This window comes from Sinocyclocheilus rhinocerous, unplaced genomic scaffold, assembly GCF_001515625.1.
Source record: "Sinocyclocheilus rhinocerous isolate Xijiao unplaced genomic scaffold, SAMN03320098_v1.1 scaffold1784, whole genome shotgun sequence".
In the NCBI taxonomy this organism is placed as follows: Eukaryota; Metazoa; Chordata; class Actinopteri; order Cypriniformes; family Cyprinidae; genus Sinocyclocheilus; species Sinocyclocheilus rhinocerous.
In genome coordinates this window covers 56473-71978 of record NW_015624569.1, presented here as the reverse complement: position 1 = coordinate 71978, position 15506 = coordinate 56473, and the positions used below count along the sequence as shown (strand labels likewise).

General features: G+C 36.1%; 1 protein-coding gene across 3 annotated transcripts in view; it reads right to left on the bottom strand.

Moving 5' to 3' along the window:
* Positions 1-15506, bottom strand: part of phf21b (PHD finger protein 21B) — a 70866-nt gene that overhangs the window by 54408 nt on the left and 952 nt on the right. Inside the window, exon 1 of one of the 3 annotated variants that reach the window (XM_016557732.1) lies at positions 8921-9254. The exons of 1 other annotated variant lie outside the window; for it this stretch is intronic. In XM_016557732.1, the coding sequence (XP_016413218.1) occupies positions 8921-8974 (54 nt within the window). In that variant the 5' untranslated portion in view covers positions 8975-9254. Of the gene's footprint in view, positions 1-8494; positions 8556-8920; positions 9255-15506 lie in introns of those variants that run through there. One more of the 3 variants, XM_016557740.1, reaches the window with a different exon arrangement.

The following is a 15506-nucleotide window of genomic DNA, read 5'->3' as shown; positions in this document are numbered from 1 at the left end:
GTGATCATTTTGGTCACTATAATCGTGATAAGAAATTTTCATAACGTTACATCCCTAATATATATATATATATATATATATATAGGGCTTATATCAGCTGTCCTAAATTCAATCATAATTAAAACATTTTTAAGAATAAATAATCTCAGCTAATGCTGTGAACTATTTGAACCCTATTACTTGCACATTACTATAATATTAAATGTTACAATTAACAACATGCATTACAAAACAACACAGGTCACAAAATTACGTATGCATACCAAACTGAAAGACCAGAAAATTTTCAGTACAAACAAATTTAATCGTAAGCATGAGTCATATGTACAATTTTGTTTCATAAAGGCTCTTTTTTGGACTAGAAAGGATATTTTGAGCACTGCACGTTACAGTAGCCTATGTGTTCAGTTTTATTTCATTAAGATCAATAAAATCCGTTTTTCATGGTATGACTCCAAAACTGAATCAGCACTTCAGAAGGAAATAAGCTCATAGATTGCAGCAGAGGAAGTTGTTTTATTTTAAAGAGAGTCCGTGGGCAGTAGTAAACACTTGCACACATGTGGAAACCGTATCAGCCTTTGGTGACCTACTAAAGCTGCCGCCCCAATAACACTAGAGGCAGCATCACATGAGCGTAAAGACACAACCTTATCTTGTCAATCATTAAACAGTCTTTATGTATTTTAAGGGCACTTCAATAATGCATCCACTACTGATGGCCTAGAAAAGCATGCAGATTAGAAGGCAGAAGAGGGTGGGACATCTGACAAGACACGCCCCCTCCTGAACTGTACTGTTGTGCACTAAAAAAAACACAACTTCAAAGCACACGAGCAACCATACTGACATCGATCTGTGTCCAGCATCCACACTGATTACTTCTAGCTTTCCAAAATGGTATATAAAGAATATTTAGGCCTAACTTAAGATTTATGTATTTGAATCTCAAATAAAATTTCCATCCATTTGGATTACACAGTTTAGCATAGCCAAATAAACTTCATATGATGCTTATCTGCAAGTGTTTCAAATACACAATAACCAGGTTTATATATTTATCATCAATAAATCCAATTTGTGGCTAAGCTGTAACTAACTGAATATTGCTTGTTCAACCTTGTTCATACTCTTTAATCATATAAACTGAATTTTTCACAATGACCAGATTTATTCTGATTCTAAGCAATTTCAATAAATGCATTTTTTAAATGGTTATTTAATTAACATCTAAGAGTTGTAGATAGTTAATTATTTTGGTGTGCAGAAATCTTACCTGTTTCATTTAGGTATGACTGCTAAATATGCATCACATTAACTTTATTTAGTTTAATGTTAAAACTGTGTAGTCCAAATGGATTGGATTGCAATTCAAATATAAATCTTAAAATTAGGCCTATTTTTTTTCCTAGCCTAAAACAGATAACATTTTGGGGCCATAACCTGCAAATCTGGGTTGGTAGCTGTGAGGTTATAGGTACAAATATCTGGAGAGTAGAACCTGTAGTACACATCATGTCATAAAAAGTAAGATAAACAGGTTTCATGCCAATCACATTCATGCCTTACTCGATTTCTGCTACTGATGGCCAGAATCCGTGTAACAATAAATTACTGATCGAAAGAAAGAATAGCTTTTGACCAATCATACGCCACAAACAAATGGCACCATAAGTAGGTTTTGGAACAGAGCCATACAGTCATCATTGAAAGAGTTGATTTCAAATCAAGTAATCCTATTGGTCATCTAACGTGATCTAATCTCGTTACCTTATTAGCTCATTACAGTCTCACAGCACAGAAAGCCAAAGTGTTGAATCAGACATCAAGCTCAGATGCATTTCAATGACAGAACGAACCTCATGCACTCTGGAGAAATTTTTTACAGTTCTTAGTGACCACATCTGTCAAGCTCTGAAAAGGACAAAAAAAGCACCATAAAAGCTTCATAGAAATGGTCCATATGACCTGTGCACTACATTCCAAGTCTTCTAAAGTTGTGTGAAAGCTCAGTGTGAGGAACAGACTGAAATAAATTCCTCATTCACTGATGACATCCCCCTCCACTGAAGCTTGTGTCTAGCTTTTGTCTAAAGCCAAAAAAAAAGAAGCTTTTTCTGTGCTTATTGAAATCCGAGAGCCACTATAGTAAAGAACATTATTTTTAAATAACTAGGCTACTTGAGTCTGTTCCTCCTACAAAAAAAATAAGGACAATTCACTAGGACAATTTTGAAGATTCGGAATGTAGTACACACGTTTTGGGGGGAAAAAATTGCTTGGATGTTTTACTAAATATCTCCTTTTTATTCTTCAGAAGAAAGTCAAACAAGATTAAAACAACTTCTAAATGAAAAATTGTGACATTTACATTTTACAGGACTTGCAGTATAATTAAATACTGGCTGTTCATATGTCATGTATAGCAGTGGCGAGCGGTGACTTTTTTAACCAGGTATGCTGAGTGATAAGACCCCCCCCCCCTCACAGATGCCAAATAGCTAAGAAACACCTGCCCACGGTCCTGAGGGCTCTTAGCAGTGGGAGCGGTGACTTTTGTTAACCGGGTATGCTGAGTGATAAGACCCCCCCCCAATCGGCTTTTAGGACACTCAAAAGGGATCACAGATGACAAATAGCTAAGAAACACTGTGGCAGGTGTCGATTTAAAAGTATGCACATTTCCTACCTTATTTGTAAATTAAATTCTTCTCCAATCCTTCTTCTATCATTTCAAGTTTATCCATTATTCAAATGCAAGAAAAATATAGCTGGTTTTCCAAGTAAAAACTGCCTTAGTTAGTTGCACTTAGTTACGTCATGATACGTAATCAGAGGGTGGGGAGATGGGGGGATTCCCCCGGTCAATATGTCTCTCTGCATCAGCTAAATGTTTTTTTTATTCCCAGTGAATAGGAGTTAAAACTCCCACCCGGGTGACACTAATAACAGACCATGCAAAATACCCAAAAATATTTAAAATATTGCAAAGTAATGTTGCAACCTTGCAAACAATAATAAAATCAGAGAAGGACTTTAACTGTAAGCGACACGAGCATACACAAAACAAAGGGAACAATATGATGTTTGTTATTAAAATTTTATATAGCCCACGTTTTTATAAACATTTTTTTTTTCATTTACCGCTTAGGCAATAACGTTGACACAATGTATATCTTCAACATACGTTGTCTATGACCAAAAATGTAAGAAGGTATGTTTTCAGTGGACTTTTAAAATTTGATTTGCTTGAGAAAACAAAAATATACAGTTACAGTGTTTTTTTTTCTTTTGATTTAGTCCAGTTGGTTTTGCATCAAACACAATGTAATTTTCGGCAATCAAAATCTGACAGGATCAGCACATTTTTCCGCTTGGGCGAGCACTTCGCGAACAGCTTACCTCACGCATTAAATCAGCCACAGACCAGCAAAACACTGAGAACGCGCCACAATCCTGACGAGTCATAGCAACAGAGCGGAGGCAAGAAAGCTGCGGAGAATCTGCTCGCCCGGAAGCAACCACAACTGGTAGATTTAAAGAAAATGACTGCCGTTTGGCAAATAAATCATTGTACGTACTTATTCCTAACTCTTTAAGCTTTAAGTTACATTTCAAATGACAAGGGATCAACTTATAATCATGTTTTATATGAATTATCCCGTGAACTTATTCTCTCAAATGGCCTGGGTATGCGGAGCATTCGCAGCTTATATGGACAGAACGCCGCTGATGTATAGTTTTATGAGAATATACATGCATGCTTTTTTGGAATGACATTTAAATAGAAAACAAATTTAATTAAATATGCTACAAAAATATAGTTTCGTTTACCATAGAGTCAAGACCATATGTGCTGTTTTACATGTTGTGTCTTTACTGAGACACAAATCTAAAGACATACAGTTGAATTCAATTCATAGAATCTGGAGATATTTCCAACTGGACACAAATCACATCTTTGTAAAGCACTGCTATCTTGAGTAGAATATTAAGACAATGGAGATGACATCTTGATCACTTTGGTCTGAAAACCTCTAATGCTTCACAACCCTTTAAAAAGCAAGGCACGAATCACTTACACAACTTAATGTCTTATGAGATTGTGAATGAATGGCTATAGAAGCGTTTCACAATAATAGAGTGAAATACATCAACAGAAATAACCGCATGAATGATTTACCGCAGACAGTGTTGCTATGAGACACGAGCACAGATCAAAAATGGTACAAACCAATTAGGTTCATTAAAATAAAGCTTCTGCTGGTCATCCATCATGTGCTTTTGGATGTTTCCTTCAGGTCTTATATCCTCACACACTGAGCTTGAGTCTGGGCCTGAGTCTGTGTAGGCAACACCATCATGCCTGAACTTGAATGCTTCACACTACTGCTCTCAATAATATGTGTTACCATTAGATACGACCAGTGTGCCAAATCAAATCTGGATGAACTTTGCAATATATCAGTCTTGCCAATATAATGGATTGCATGCACTTTAAATGAGGAAGCATGTTGTAACTGTGATATTCTGCTCCAATAAGATGTTGAAAAAAACACTGAGTGAAAGCATTTGAAGAACAGTTTCATAGATTTCCCATATGTACCATGAAGAGCCGTTTCATGATGCTAAAAAAACATGTTCTAACATCAGGCCTAGTCTCTCCAAATCTGAATTTTCTGTACAAAAAATATGCATCAAAAACACAAAAGAACTTTTAAAGATTCTTCTTGAACCTCTTTTCCATATAATGACAGTCAACATTGACCACATCTGTCAGGTTTTACACATTTACTTACAAGTGTATAATATGTATATGTGACCCTGGACCGCAAAACCAGTCATAAGCGTCAATTTGAATAAATTAGCTTTGCATTGATGTATGGTTTGCTAGGATAGGACAATATTTGGCCGAGATACAACTATTTGAAAATCTGGAATCTGAGGGTGCAAAAAAAAAAATATAAAAAAATCTAAATATTGAGAAAATCGCCTTTAAAGTTGTCCAAATGAACTTCTTAGCAATGCATATTACTAATCAAAACTTAAGTTTTGATATATTTACGGTAGGAAATTTACTAAATATCTTAATGGAATATTATCTTTACTTAATATCGCATAAGAGAAATAACGATCATTTTGACCCATACAATGTATTTTGTATACATTGTATGTAAAGCTATTGCTACAAATATACCCATGCTACTTATGACCGGTTTTGTGATCCAGGGTCACATATAATACAGTTTTTCACAATTACAATCAGATGCTTTTACATATTAAAGCTGCTGTCAGTCCGCGTGACAGAGCTACACAAATCTCTTTAGACAGAATGCTGAATTGCTTTCAGGCAAAGAGATAGAATCTCTTTTTTATAACTTATACCATAGAATTGTATAAGTTTATTGCTAATGCAATAAACTTATACAACCTGTAAACCTGTACTTTCTTCGCTCTCTATAAAATGAGATTTTGGGTGAACTATTCATTTATCACATGGAAATGTGGGTAACAGCATCTGAATAAACAGACAATGCAAATGTAGCCTTTCCTGCAAGCTAACGAAAACCGGGCCATCTCTGCAGGACAGGGGCAAAAACAGAGGCAAAAACAATACAATTCATATTACACTGTGCATGAGGGACACACATGAACTCACACAGAGGGATCATTTTAGGAAGGATTTGTAAGCCCTGAGAGAGACCAAAAATTGAGTAGAAGCGAGCAAATCTAAGCTCAAGACTTACACCAAGTTTATGAGCGTTTCTGGATCAGTGATGCAACAACTAGCAAGAAGACAACAATACAAAACCCTCTCACGCAATATGTATTAAAAACTCACAAGCTAAGATAGATATTTATAAATGGATGAAAGACGTTTGCCCTGCGGGGAACACAAGATACTTACAAAGGCTTCACACAATTATGATGTTCTCAGCTAATAAATGCTGGAGGGTTTGCTTCCCCTGTTCATCTGCATTTCAAGCCTCCTTCAAATGAAAGTTCGAGTGAAATATAAAGAGGATGGGTCAGTACAGGCCCAGACGCCAAAACAATGTCCAATATTATGTTCAGTTATAGTTCAACATATTTCTAGTTAGACTAGCTGTTCACCTAATACATAACCTGAATAAGCTTAATGACATAATTCCGATTACATGAATTCACTCAACATTTGCATAAAAATGTTGTGGTTAGGTTTGCAACACTCTGGATTTTCTATTAAAACACTGCACACTTTCCACACATTTATAATAGCCTACATAATTCACTTCTTAATGTAAGCAGGAAAAATCTGTGAAATGAAAATGTACAAATTGTACTGCAAAGACACAGCTTTTGTTTGGGTTATGAAAGCCTGTGTTTAATTTTTTTTAAAGGTAAACAATTAGCTGTGTATTAAACGGGTCATATGATGCGATTTCATTTTTTCCTTTCTGTTTGGAGTGTTACAAGCTCTTGGTGCATAAAGAAGATCTGTAAATTTGCAAAGACTAAAGTCTCAAATCCAAAGAGATATTCTTTATAAAAGTTAAGAGTCAGCCACGCCTACCTAAAACGGCTCGTTCGAACACGCCCCCACATATCTACCTCACTACAGTATAAGTTATTATAATCCATAATTATGTCCCCACTGATGCAACGAATGCCTCGTTTATAATGGGTTTTCATGTTTTTGTCTCGTCGCTCCGGCCGGACACGGTATGTGAGGGGCGTAACATTTCCGTCTCAGGCTTGAGGTATTCGGCCAATCACAACGCACTGGATAGCTGGCCGATCACAGCACACCTCGCTTTTTCAGACCGATGAGTTTTGTAAAAATCGACGCGTTTCAAAAAGGCGGGGCATAGAGGAGAAACAATAATGTACAGTATGTGGAAAATAATGTGTTTTTTTAACTTTAAACCGCATAAACACATTTCATTACACCGAATACACAAAATAATGTTCTTTTTAGCAGCATCATATGACCCCTTTAATAATACACTTTGAAATGTCTTGGTCTTAGAGCTCTGAATGCATTGTATGGGTGTTATTCATGCATTATAGAGACATCATCATGCCTTGTAAAACTGTATATCCTTTGATTTAATTACACGATCTACAGTTATAAATGAAATAGACATCCTTTATATTAGGTAACATAACATATGTGTTGTGTATTTTAATGTATTCATGTATTTTAAAGCCTTTCCTGTAGTATTTAATGCATTATTTTACTCTTAAGAAGGAATAAGTAAATATTATTAAGCATTCTAACTGTGATAGCCACTATTAATTACAAGAAGCTCATAATGAGTATTATAAGGCCTACAGAGGCTTGTGTGTAGTGTCTTGTGTGATGCTGACTAGTGTTTTCTCCTCCCTTCCCCCTCTTTAGAATGGCCATGAATGAGCCCTCCCCCCACAGCAAGAAACTCTGCAGACTTTTGCTCCATGTTAGGAAGAAACCAACACCCCTTCAGCACAAAATGGAAGCTTCCACTATCAAACTGAGGTACACCAAAAAGCCTCACAACAAACATTTAACACAAACACACACAGCCGCAACATTTGACATGTCAAACACGTTGAAATGCAGGCGTGCGCCGCTGTCCGAGGTGCTGAACGCTGCGTTACGAACAGAACGTCCATCGAACGAACTCAAAATTCTGTCGTTCTGAGGCATTCATTCCAATTCTAAAAGATTAAGAGGTTCTCTAACAGACGCATCAAAAGAAGGCCAAAGAGACGAATTACCTATAAACCTTTAAATAATTGCTACAGGAACGCTATAGATGACCTTCCTTTAAGTCACGATTATAAAAAAGTGAAAGTGAACTGCAGGGATCGAATCAAATTCGACCACGTGGTCATGTGACCAAGAAAAATAACCCCTCGGTAAAGACTGTCGATAAAGTATCGAATAAGTACACTGAGGTTAAGTGCACGCTAAACAGCGATGTTTTAATGCAACATGTCCGAGGAAGTAAGCAACTTCCTTCACAAACTCCCAAGAAACATGTCGACCAACTAAAATGGACGTGTTAAACAATTTACTACCGTACCAATAAAATGTTCGTGTGTAAATAAAGCAGATTGAACTGATTTTCTAGTCGTTTTAATCCACTTGGTGGGGGCAAATATGTTTCTAAGAAATTCTAACACGTTTAATGCACGCATGACGCGAAATTTCATCGCTAATTACATCGAAATGCTGGAAACATGCTTAAATTCTTACTTGTTTTTCACTTAGAGATGTTATTCTGCTTTGCCTTTAATCTATTTGTTTCTTAAACTCAAAGTCATAAAATTATACACATAGGATCAATACGATTCCGGCCCAAAAAAAACAAGCCAGATATTTTCAAAACTTGACAAAACCGTTTGTGTTATTTGGCAAAGTCACGTAAAGGACAAAGCGTAGCGAACGACCGTAAGAACTATTGATGCCGACAAAGTTTCTCACCCAATGTAAAAATGCCCCATTCTTCAACGCTTCAAATACAATTACCTGTGGGTCCTGCTTCATCTGTGCAACTAGTTTCTAAACGAAATAAAACAACGAAAAGACGTTTCGTTGAAAGTGTTTCAAGTTAGGATATGAGGGAGGAACAAAGCGACGAGCAGCGAGTCCGTTTGAACCTCATAAATATTCAAGTCTCGTCCCGATCGCTACACAAAACCGCCGCATTATTAGTGCAAATCGCAAAAAAACACGCCGCACGCGTTAAAGTGCATCAAAGAGCGTTTTAACAATCTGCTCTCAGAGTGATTATGGCGTCAAAAAAAGGCGAAAGAATGTTACCGTTGTATCACTCAAAAAGGATACGAATTCCAACCAAATTAAAACGCTCGCACACGGCGGATTTCTGTCTTCCAGCGTGTATTCACATAAGAAGTCCCGAGAAAGCTTCAACAAAATGCCATTTTTATTTACCTGATGACATTGGACTTCTACTTTCAATGCTTCTTGAAGGCCTTGTAGCTCCATATTCCGACTTCAGAAGCACTTTTCCCCCACTTTCGACGCGATCCGCGTTATTTGTGGCGTAATACAAATATTTTTTTAAAGCAACAATAACAATCGCAAGAACTACTCGGGCTGCACAGCAAGTTCTCGCTTCTTTACTGGCCGTAAGACTCATCACCCACTTTACGCCAGTATAAACAAAAGTGCTCAAAAGGCGGACTAAAGATTTCAGCAGTCACAAAGATCCACTCCGACATCCACACGACAAAAGCCTATCCGACCTATCCGATACGCACGGCTTTATTTTTAAGACTTTGAGTTGAAAATGTGGAACTATATTTTGTCCGAGTGCGCGGCTTGATTTCACTTTGCCTGGGGAAAAAGTTGCGCTTTGGTTGTCAATGCTAATTCGGAAAGTTCCCGGATGGAGCAGTGAAAAGAAGAACTCTCCCTTCCTCTGTCACGTGAACGCGCTCCCTCAGTTATGGAGTCATGCGCGCTCCCACACATCTATACAAAACAGCAGAACTAGTTTCAAATGTTCACAAAAATGTGTTGATTAAGATACAATGATGGGCTGTAAATCAAGTGTGTTGTTTTACTTTATGAAGAGAAGAAGGCATTGAATTATTTGGAAACCTCTTTATTTTGTTTGCTAAATACTATATGCATAAAAAGAAGAACAGTTTTACAGTTGAAAAATCTGACATTTTGGCAAGGTACTGACTGCCATGAAATGTTTATGAACATCTTTGTATATATTATTCTAGCAATAAATGATGTGTAAATCAAATAGCCTACTGTGGCTGTTCTTAAATTAAATATCTTTTTTGATTATTTTGAGAGACCAAAGTGTGTGTTTTGATTAAGTGTGAGCTGTATGAATGATGTTAAGGTTTGGGACTGTGTAATATCCCCCTTAGCCCCTCACAGACCTCACCCCACATAGCTTAAATTAACACAAATCCCTCCAGCTATTAAAATGCAAATATGAGCCTCTGAACTGCCTTTATTGGTAGTCTGTAATAGTGCTTCTATGGATCTGTATTGTTTGTAGATTTCCTCATGTATCTCCTTATCATAAAATATTTTGTTGCTAACATCATTTAACATGGCATCTGGTGTCTATCGCTAAAAATAAAGTGTATTGTGTTTACTTCCATGAATAGCTTGGTTCAGTTGCTTGTATAAAATAAATTCTAAGCTAAACTCTGACTGTGTGTTAATATTAGAATTCCCCCTTTACAGCAAAAGTTCTAAAATGAGCATCCATACTAATGTGTTTTGCATTTCATGGTACTCTCCCCTCCAGCTGATCATTTTTATCCCAGTTGAAGGGTTTACTCCACCCTGCCCCTGTACCAACCCCCATCCACCCTCCCAGGCATCCGCCACCGCCCCCTCTAAACACAAGTCACACCGTCATTGGAGCGTTACGCTGTGCTCACGCGCTGCTCTGCCCTGCTGTCCTATCAGGAGTTGCGGCTGTAGCATATGCATCCAGACAGACACAAGCCGAATGAATGAAAGCCAATCAGCTTTCAGGACAGGATGAATGTGATGTGGAAGTTAATGTGATGCAGAAAGGGCAGTCCAGTGCATTTACTTATAACTGACTGCAAATCGTTTTCTTCTTGACGCATGTGCTTATGAAGGAAGTCAAAAAGCATTGTGAAGAGAGTTTATTTTTAGATGTTTGAGAAGTTTTCCACTTTCACTAGTTCATTTCAAATGGTCCTGTGGTCTCTGTTTTAATACATAAAAGATGCATGCATATCTAAAAGCTTTAATTTGAGGGTACTCCCATCAAAATTGGAGGAAAGGTGAAAGGTTAAGGAATTACAGCTCTTTAATATGTACCTCCCCATTTTTTCAAGGGACCATAAGTGTGCCATTCTAAGTGTGCCTGTGCCATTTGCATTTGGAAGCTGTTGTTGTGAACCCACATCATGCGGTCAAAGGTTCTCTCCATACAAGTGAAACAGAAAATTGTTAGGCTTCAAAAACAAAACAAATCCATCCGAGAGATAGCAAGAACATTCAGAGTGGAAAAAAAATCAAGAATTTGGTACATTCTGAGAAAAAAAGAACGCACTAGTGAGCTCAGCAACATATAACATCCAAGAGGTAGGCGTGTCACTTTCAAAATATACAATCAAGAGAAGACTTCACAAGGGCAAATACAGAGGGTTCATCACAAGGTGCAAACAAGGCCAGATTAGACTTTGCCAAAAAACATCTAAAAAAGCCAGACCACTTCTGGAAAAGCATTCTTTGGACGGCTAATATTAAGAACAACCATACCAGAATGACGGGAAGAAAAAGTATGGAGAAGGCTTGGAACAGCTCATGATCCAAAGCATACAACATCATCTGTGAAACATGTGGAGCAGTGTGATGGCATGAGCATGCATAGCTTCTAGTGGCACTGGATTACTGGTGTGATGACGTGACAGAAGACAGAAGCTGAAGTGTAGGGATGTAATGTTGTCTGCCCAGATTCAGTCAAATGGAGAAAAGTTGATTGGGCGGTGCTTCATAGCACAAATGGACTATGACCCAAAACATACAGCAAAAGCAACCCAGGAGTTTTTGAAGGTAAAAAAAGTAGAATATTCTGCAATGGCCAAGTCAATCTCCTGATTTCAACCCGATTGAGCATTTCACTTGCTGAAGACAAAACTAAAGGCAGAAAGTCCCACAAACAAACAACAACTGAAGTCAGCTGCAGCAAAGGCCTGGCAAAGCAGCACAAAGGAGGAAACCCAGTCTTTGGTGATGTCCATGAGTCCCAGACTTAAGGCAGTCATTGCCTGCAAAGGATTCTCAACGAAATATTAGAAATGAACATTTTATTTATGATTATATTTATTTTTCCAATTACATTTAAGCCCCTAAAAATGGGGGGACGGTGTATAAAAATGGTTGTAATTCCTAAGCATTTTATATTTTTGTTCAACCCCTTAAATTAAAGCTTAAAGTCTGCACTTCAGTTTCATCTTGATTGTTTTATTTTGAATTCTGTTCTGGTGGCATACAGAGCCGAAATTCTAAAAATTGTGTCAGTGTCCAAATATACATGGACCTGACTGTCTGTATGTGTATATATATATATATATATATATATATAGCTGCAATTAAATAAGTTTGACTTTTACTATATTTTATTTTATTTCAGTAAACTTTTTTTTTTATTTCCATTTTTTATTTCTATTTTTATGATTTTAGTTTTAACTATGACCCTGGGTTGCATGATAGCATATATTAAAGCTTTTTAAAACTTGCGTTCTTACAGTATGTGGTCGATAAAACACCAATAAAATCATGCTAAATTTCAGTCGATCACACTGATTATTACACAAACTCTGTATTTTGAAATTTCAAGTACTTGTAAATCCTGTATAGGACGTCATTTGTCTAAATTACGTATTACTGTCCTTGGTTTAACAGATTGTTCATTAGATTGATACAGCATCTGGCTCAGACAGTATCAACTCTGCTTATACATCCACAATCTAATCCTCTTTACATTAAACAAACCTCTGGAGCTCACAGATCTGTTACTATGACAACAACTCTAAGATGAACAGAAGAATCCGGGATCGGGTCTAACCCTAAAACACAAAAAAGAAGGCGCCAAACACTAACCATAAGAACTGGTAATGCTTATATATTCAGAAATGAAGCATTAGGTTAATGAAATGTCTGGTTAGATATTTTACAGTTTTTCCCTGTATATAGTACGGGAACTTACTGTTAACCTATTAACAGTTTTTTTCCATAGCATTTTTACAAAATGTTACAGTTAAAATTACACTTATTTTTTACAGTGATATGAAGAAAATTGAGTACATGGTCTATAAATCACATAATGCGATTAATTAAGTTTCCTTTACATTTTGTGTAACATGTGACTGGTCATGACATGAACGGCATCAGATATTTTTGCCAGCACACTATCTTGTCCTGAGACACCCTCTGACTTTACTAACGGAATTTCCTGGAATAGATGTGAGTGTGTCACTTGAGCTCAGCTCTTACTGTAAGCATCACGGCAGAGAGCAGAGATCTGATCACACCGTAACCTTCATCTACAGATGCCAGCACTATGAGTATCACATAATCAACTCATGTGCCAGTCAGTGGGTGGAATTAACATGACAAACAAACATGAAATTACTAAAACACATCAATATTAGGGGCATTATGCATTTCTAAGTACTGTACTTCCACCACTTCTACAGAGCAGCAGTGTTCATGTGGGCTCTACAGATTCGAGTCTGAAGCTGACGCTTTTAAAATGTCTGACTTTTCAATATAGAGCTATGTTAGGTTCTCCTAAAACTACTCTGAGGTGGTTTGTGTTGCTAAACCAATTTATATGAACACACGCTTCATCAGCTGTAAATCTACTACACTGTAAAAAAAAAATCTGTGACATTTACGGTAAAATACCGGCAGCTGTGGTTGCCAGAACTTCACCGTAAAAAATATGGAAGCAACATTTTAGGCCATCATGGTGACACACATGATACTGAAATAATGCAATAAACATTAATTTAACAACATTAGATGTAAGATTAAACCCTAATGTACACAACTGATAAGAAAAAACTAAGAAGAAACATGTTATTTCAACAAAAAAAACATAAACTATGAAGTGTCATGCAGGGAACTAGTGTCAATTACGTTTTTTTCACTGTAAATTATACAATGACTTTTTCTTTTTCACTTCCAAAAACCGTATTTTTAAACAGTATTTTACTGTAAAATTACGTTAAATGTAATTACATTTATTCACCAAATATATTATGGAAACTTACTGTTAACTAATTAACAGGTTTTTACTATAGCATTTTTACAGTCTTTTACAGTTAAAATCACAATAATTTTTTACAGTGTAATTGTGACATGACAGGCAGATTTATTTGAAAGTATTCATCACAGTTTTTAACATTTATGGTTCATCTTTCCTTGGAGAGGCAGAAAAGCTTGAAACATCAGAAGCATCAGAAAAGATATGAATAAAACATGTCATGGCATAACACATCTTTAAGAAAACAATACGTGAAAAACATTGTCTAGACACTGAATAATTTGTTTTATTCAATATAACCACAGAGGGCTAAATGTTGCATATATATAGCATGCATTACAATTTATCACAGTAATGCATTTAATCTATAATTTTGCATCATGTTCTTCTTGCTTATTATTTGAAAAAGAAGTGTTTGACCTATAATCTATAATGGTTGTAAATATACAATGTTGTAGATTGAGTTCCGTTTAGCTTTAATATCCATCACAATCACTTATAGATTTCACATCGTCAGGCAAGTTGTCTTCCTATTTTAATGTAATTGTTGTTTTCGATGACAACTTTCATTTAAAAGATTAAACTGATTATAGTGCGGTAGCTTTATGGTGCTGAAATAATGCAGATAATGCCAGAGAGATGGTTCCATTAAGAGAAACCAATTAAATTTCCTCTTAATTTGTCCATTCACTTCTCTAATTACAGCATGTTAACTAAATCTGCATAATTAGACTTTCACTGATCTGTGCTGCCTGACTGACATTTAAATATGTCATCTGAACAAATTAGCAATTAGAGACGCATACAGCAAAAAAAAAAATGATAATCAGCCCTCATGACTTCATTAAGAAACTAGTGAGGAGAACCCATGACCGCTTTGAGTCAGAGTCATAGGTGACAGAAAGAATCAGATTCATGTTGGGATAACAGGAAAAATGGTCTGTATTATTACTTTTAGACTGACAAAAATCCAGATTTTTATTTTTTTTTTAGTCAGAATGTCTAAAAAAAATAAGGGTGTCTTCCTGTCTAAGTGGGTGCCTTGGCTGCAATAAGCTGCAATATGGACTCAACCTTATGTTGATAGAAAAGGTCAGGCTACATGAGATTAGTGGAAGACTATTCCCATCGGATTTATGAACATTTTAGTCCTTCTGTTAATGCAAACTGGAAAAGTGACCAATAGTCCTGCCAAGAGTGTAAGAACGCTTTAAAAATGCTTACCTAAATCACAGCTTTTACACTTTTTCTGCTGTTCACTTACTTATATGTAACTCTACATTTTTAAATAAAAAGGTTGCATTTAGATTGAAAAGTTTTGATAGTTGGATGTCATAGAAGATTCTATTTTAGCCTGTTTTAGGGCTGGCGCTCTAAAAAACAGGAGTTTTCAAACTTTTTGATGCCATTTTTTGTTATGTTAACCTAACAAGCTAAAAAAAACATATTCAGTTCAACTGAAACAATTTTAGCAATTTTTTTCATTATAAATATTATTCGAAAGCAAATTTGCAGAGCATAGTATACCATTCAAACTCCCTAAAATGAGAATGGTGAGGAGAAACTCCACAGAAAGATGACACAAACTATTCTTGAACGTATATACAATACAAAGAAAAGAGATTTAAATTCGTATTTTTAACAACAACAAAAAATTGTCTTACTGTTAAAAAAGGGTTATCAATAGAATAAAATAATAGCTATTAATCCTATGATGTCTGTTCAGCCTTTAGAAAG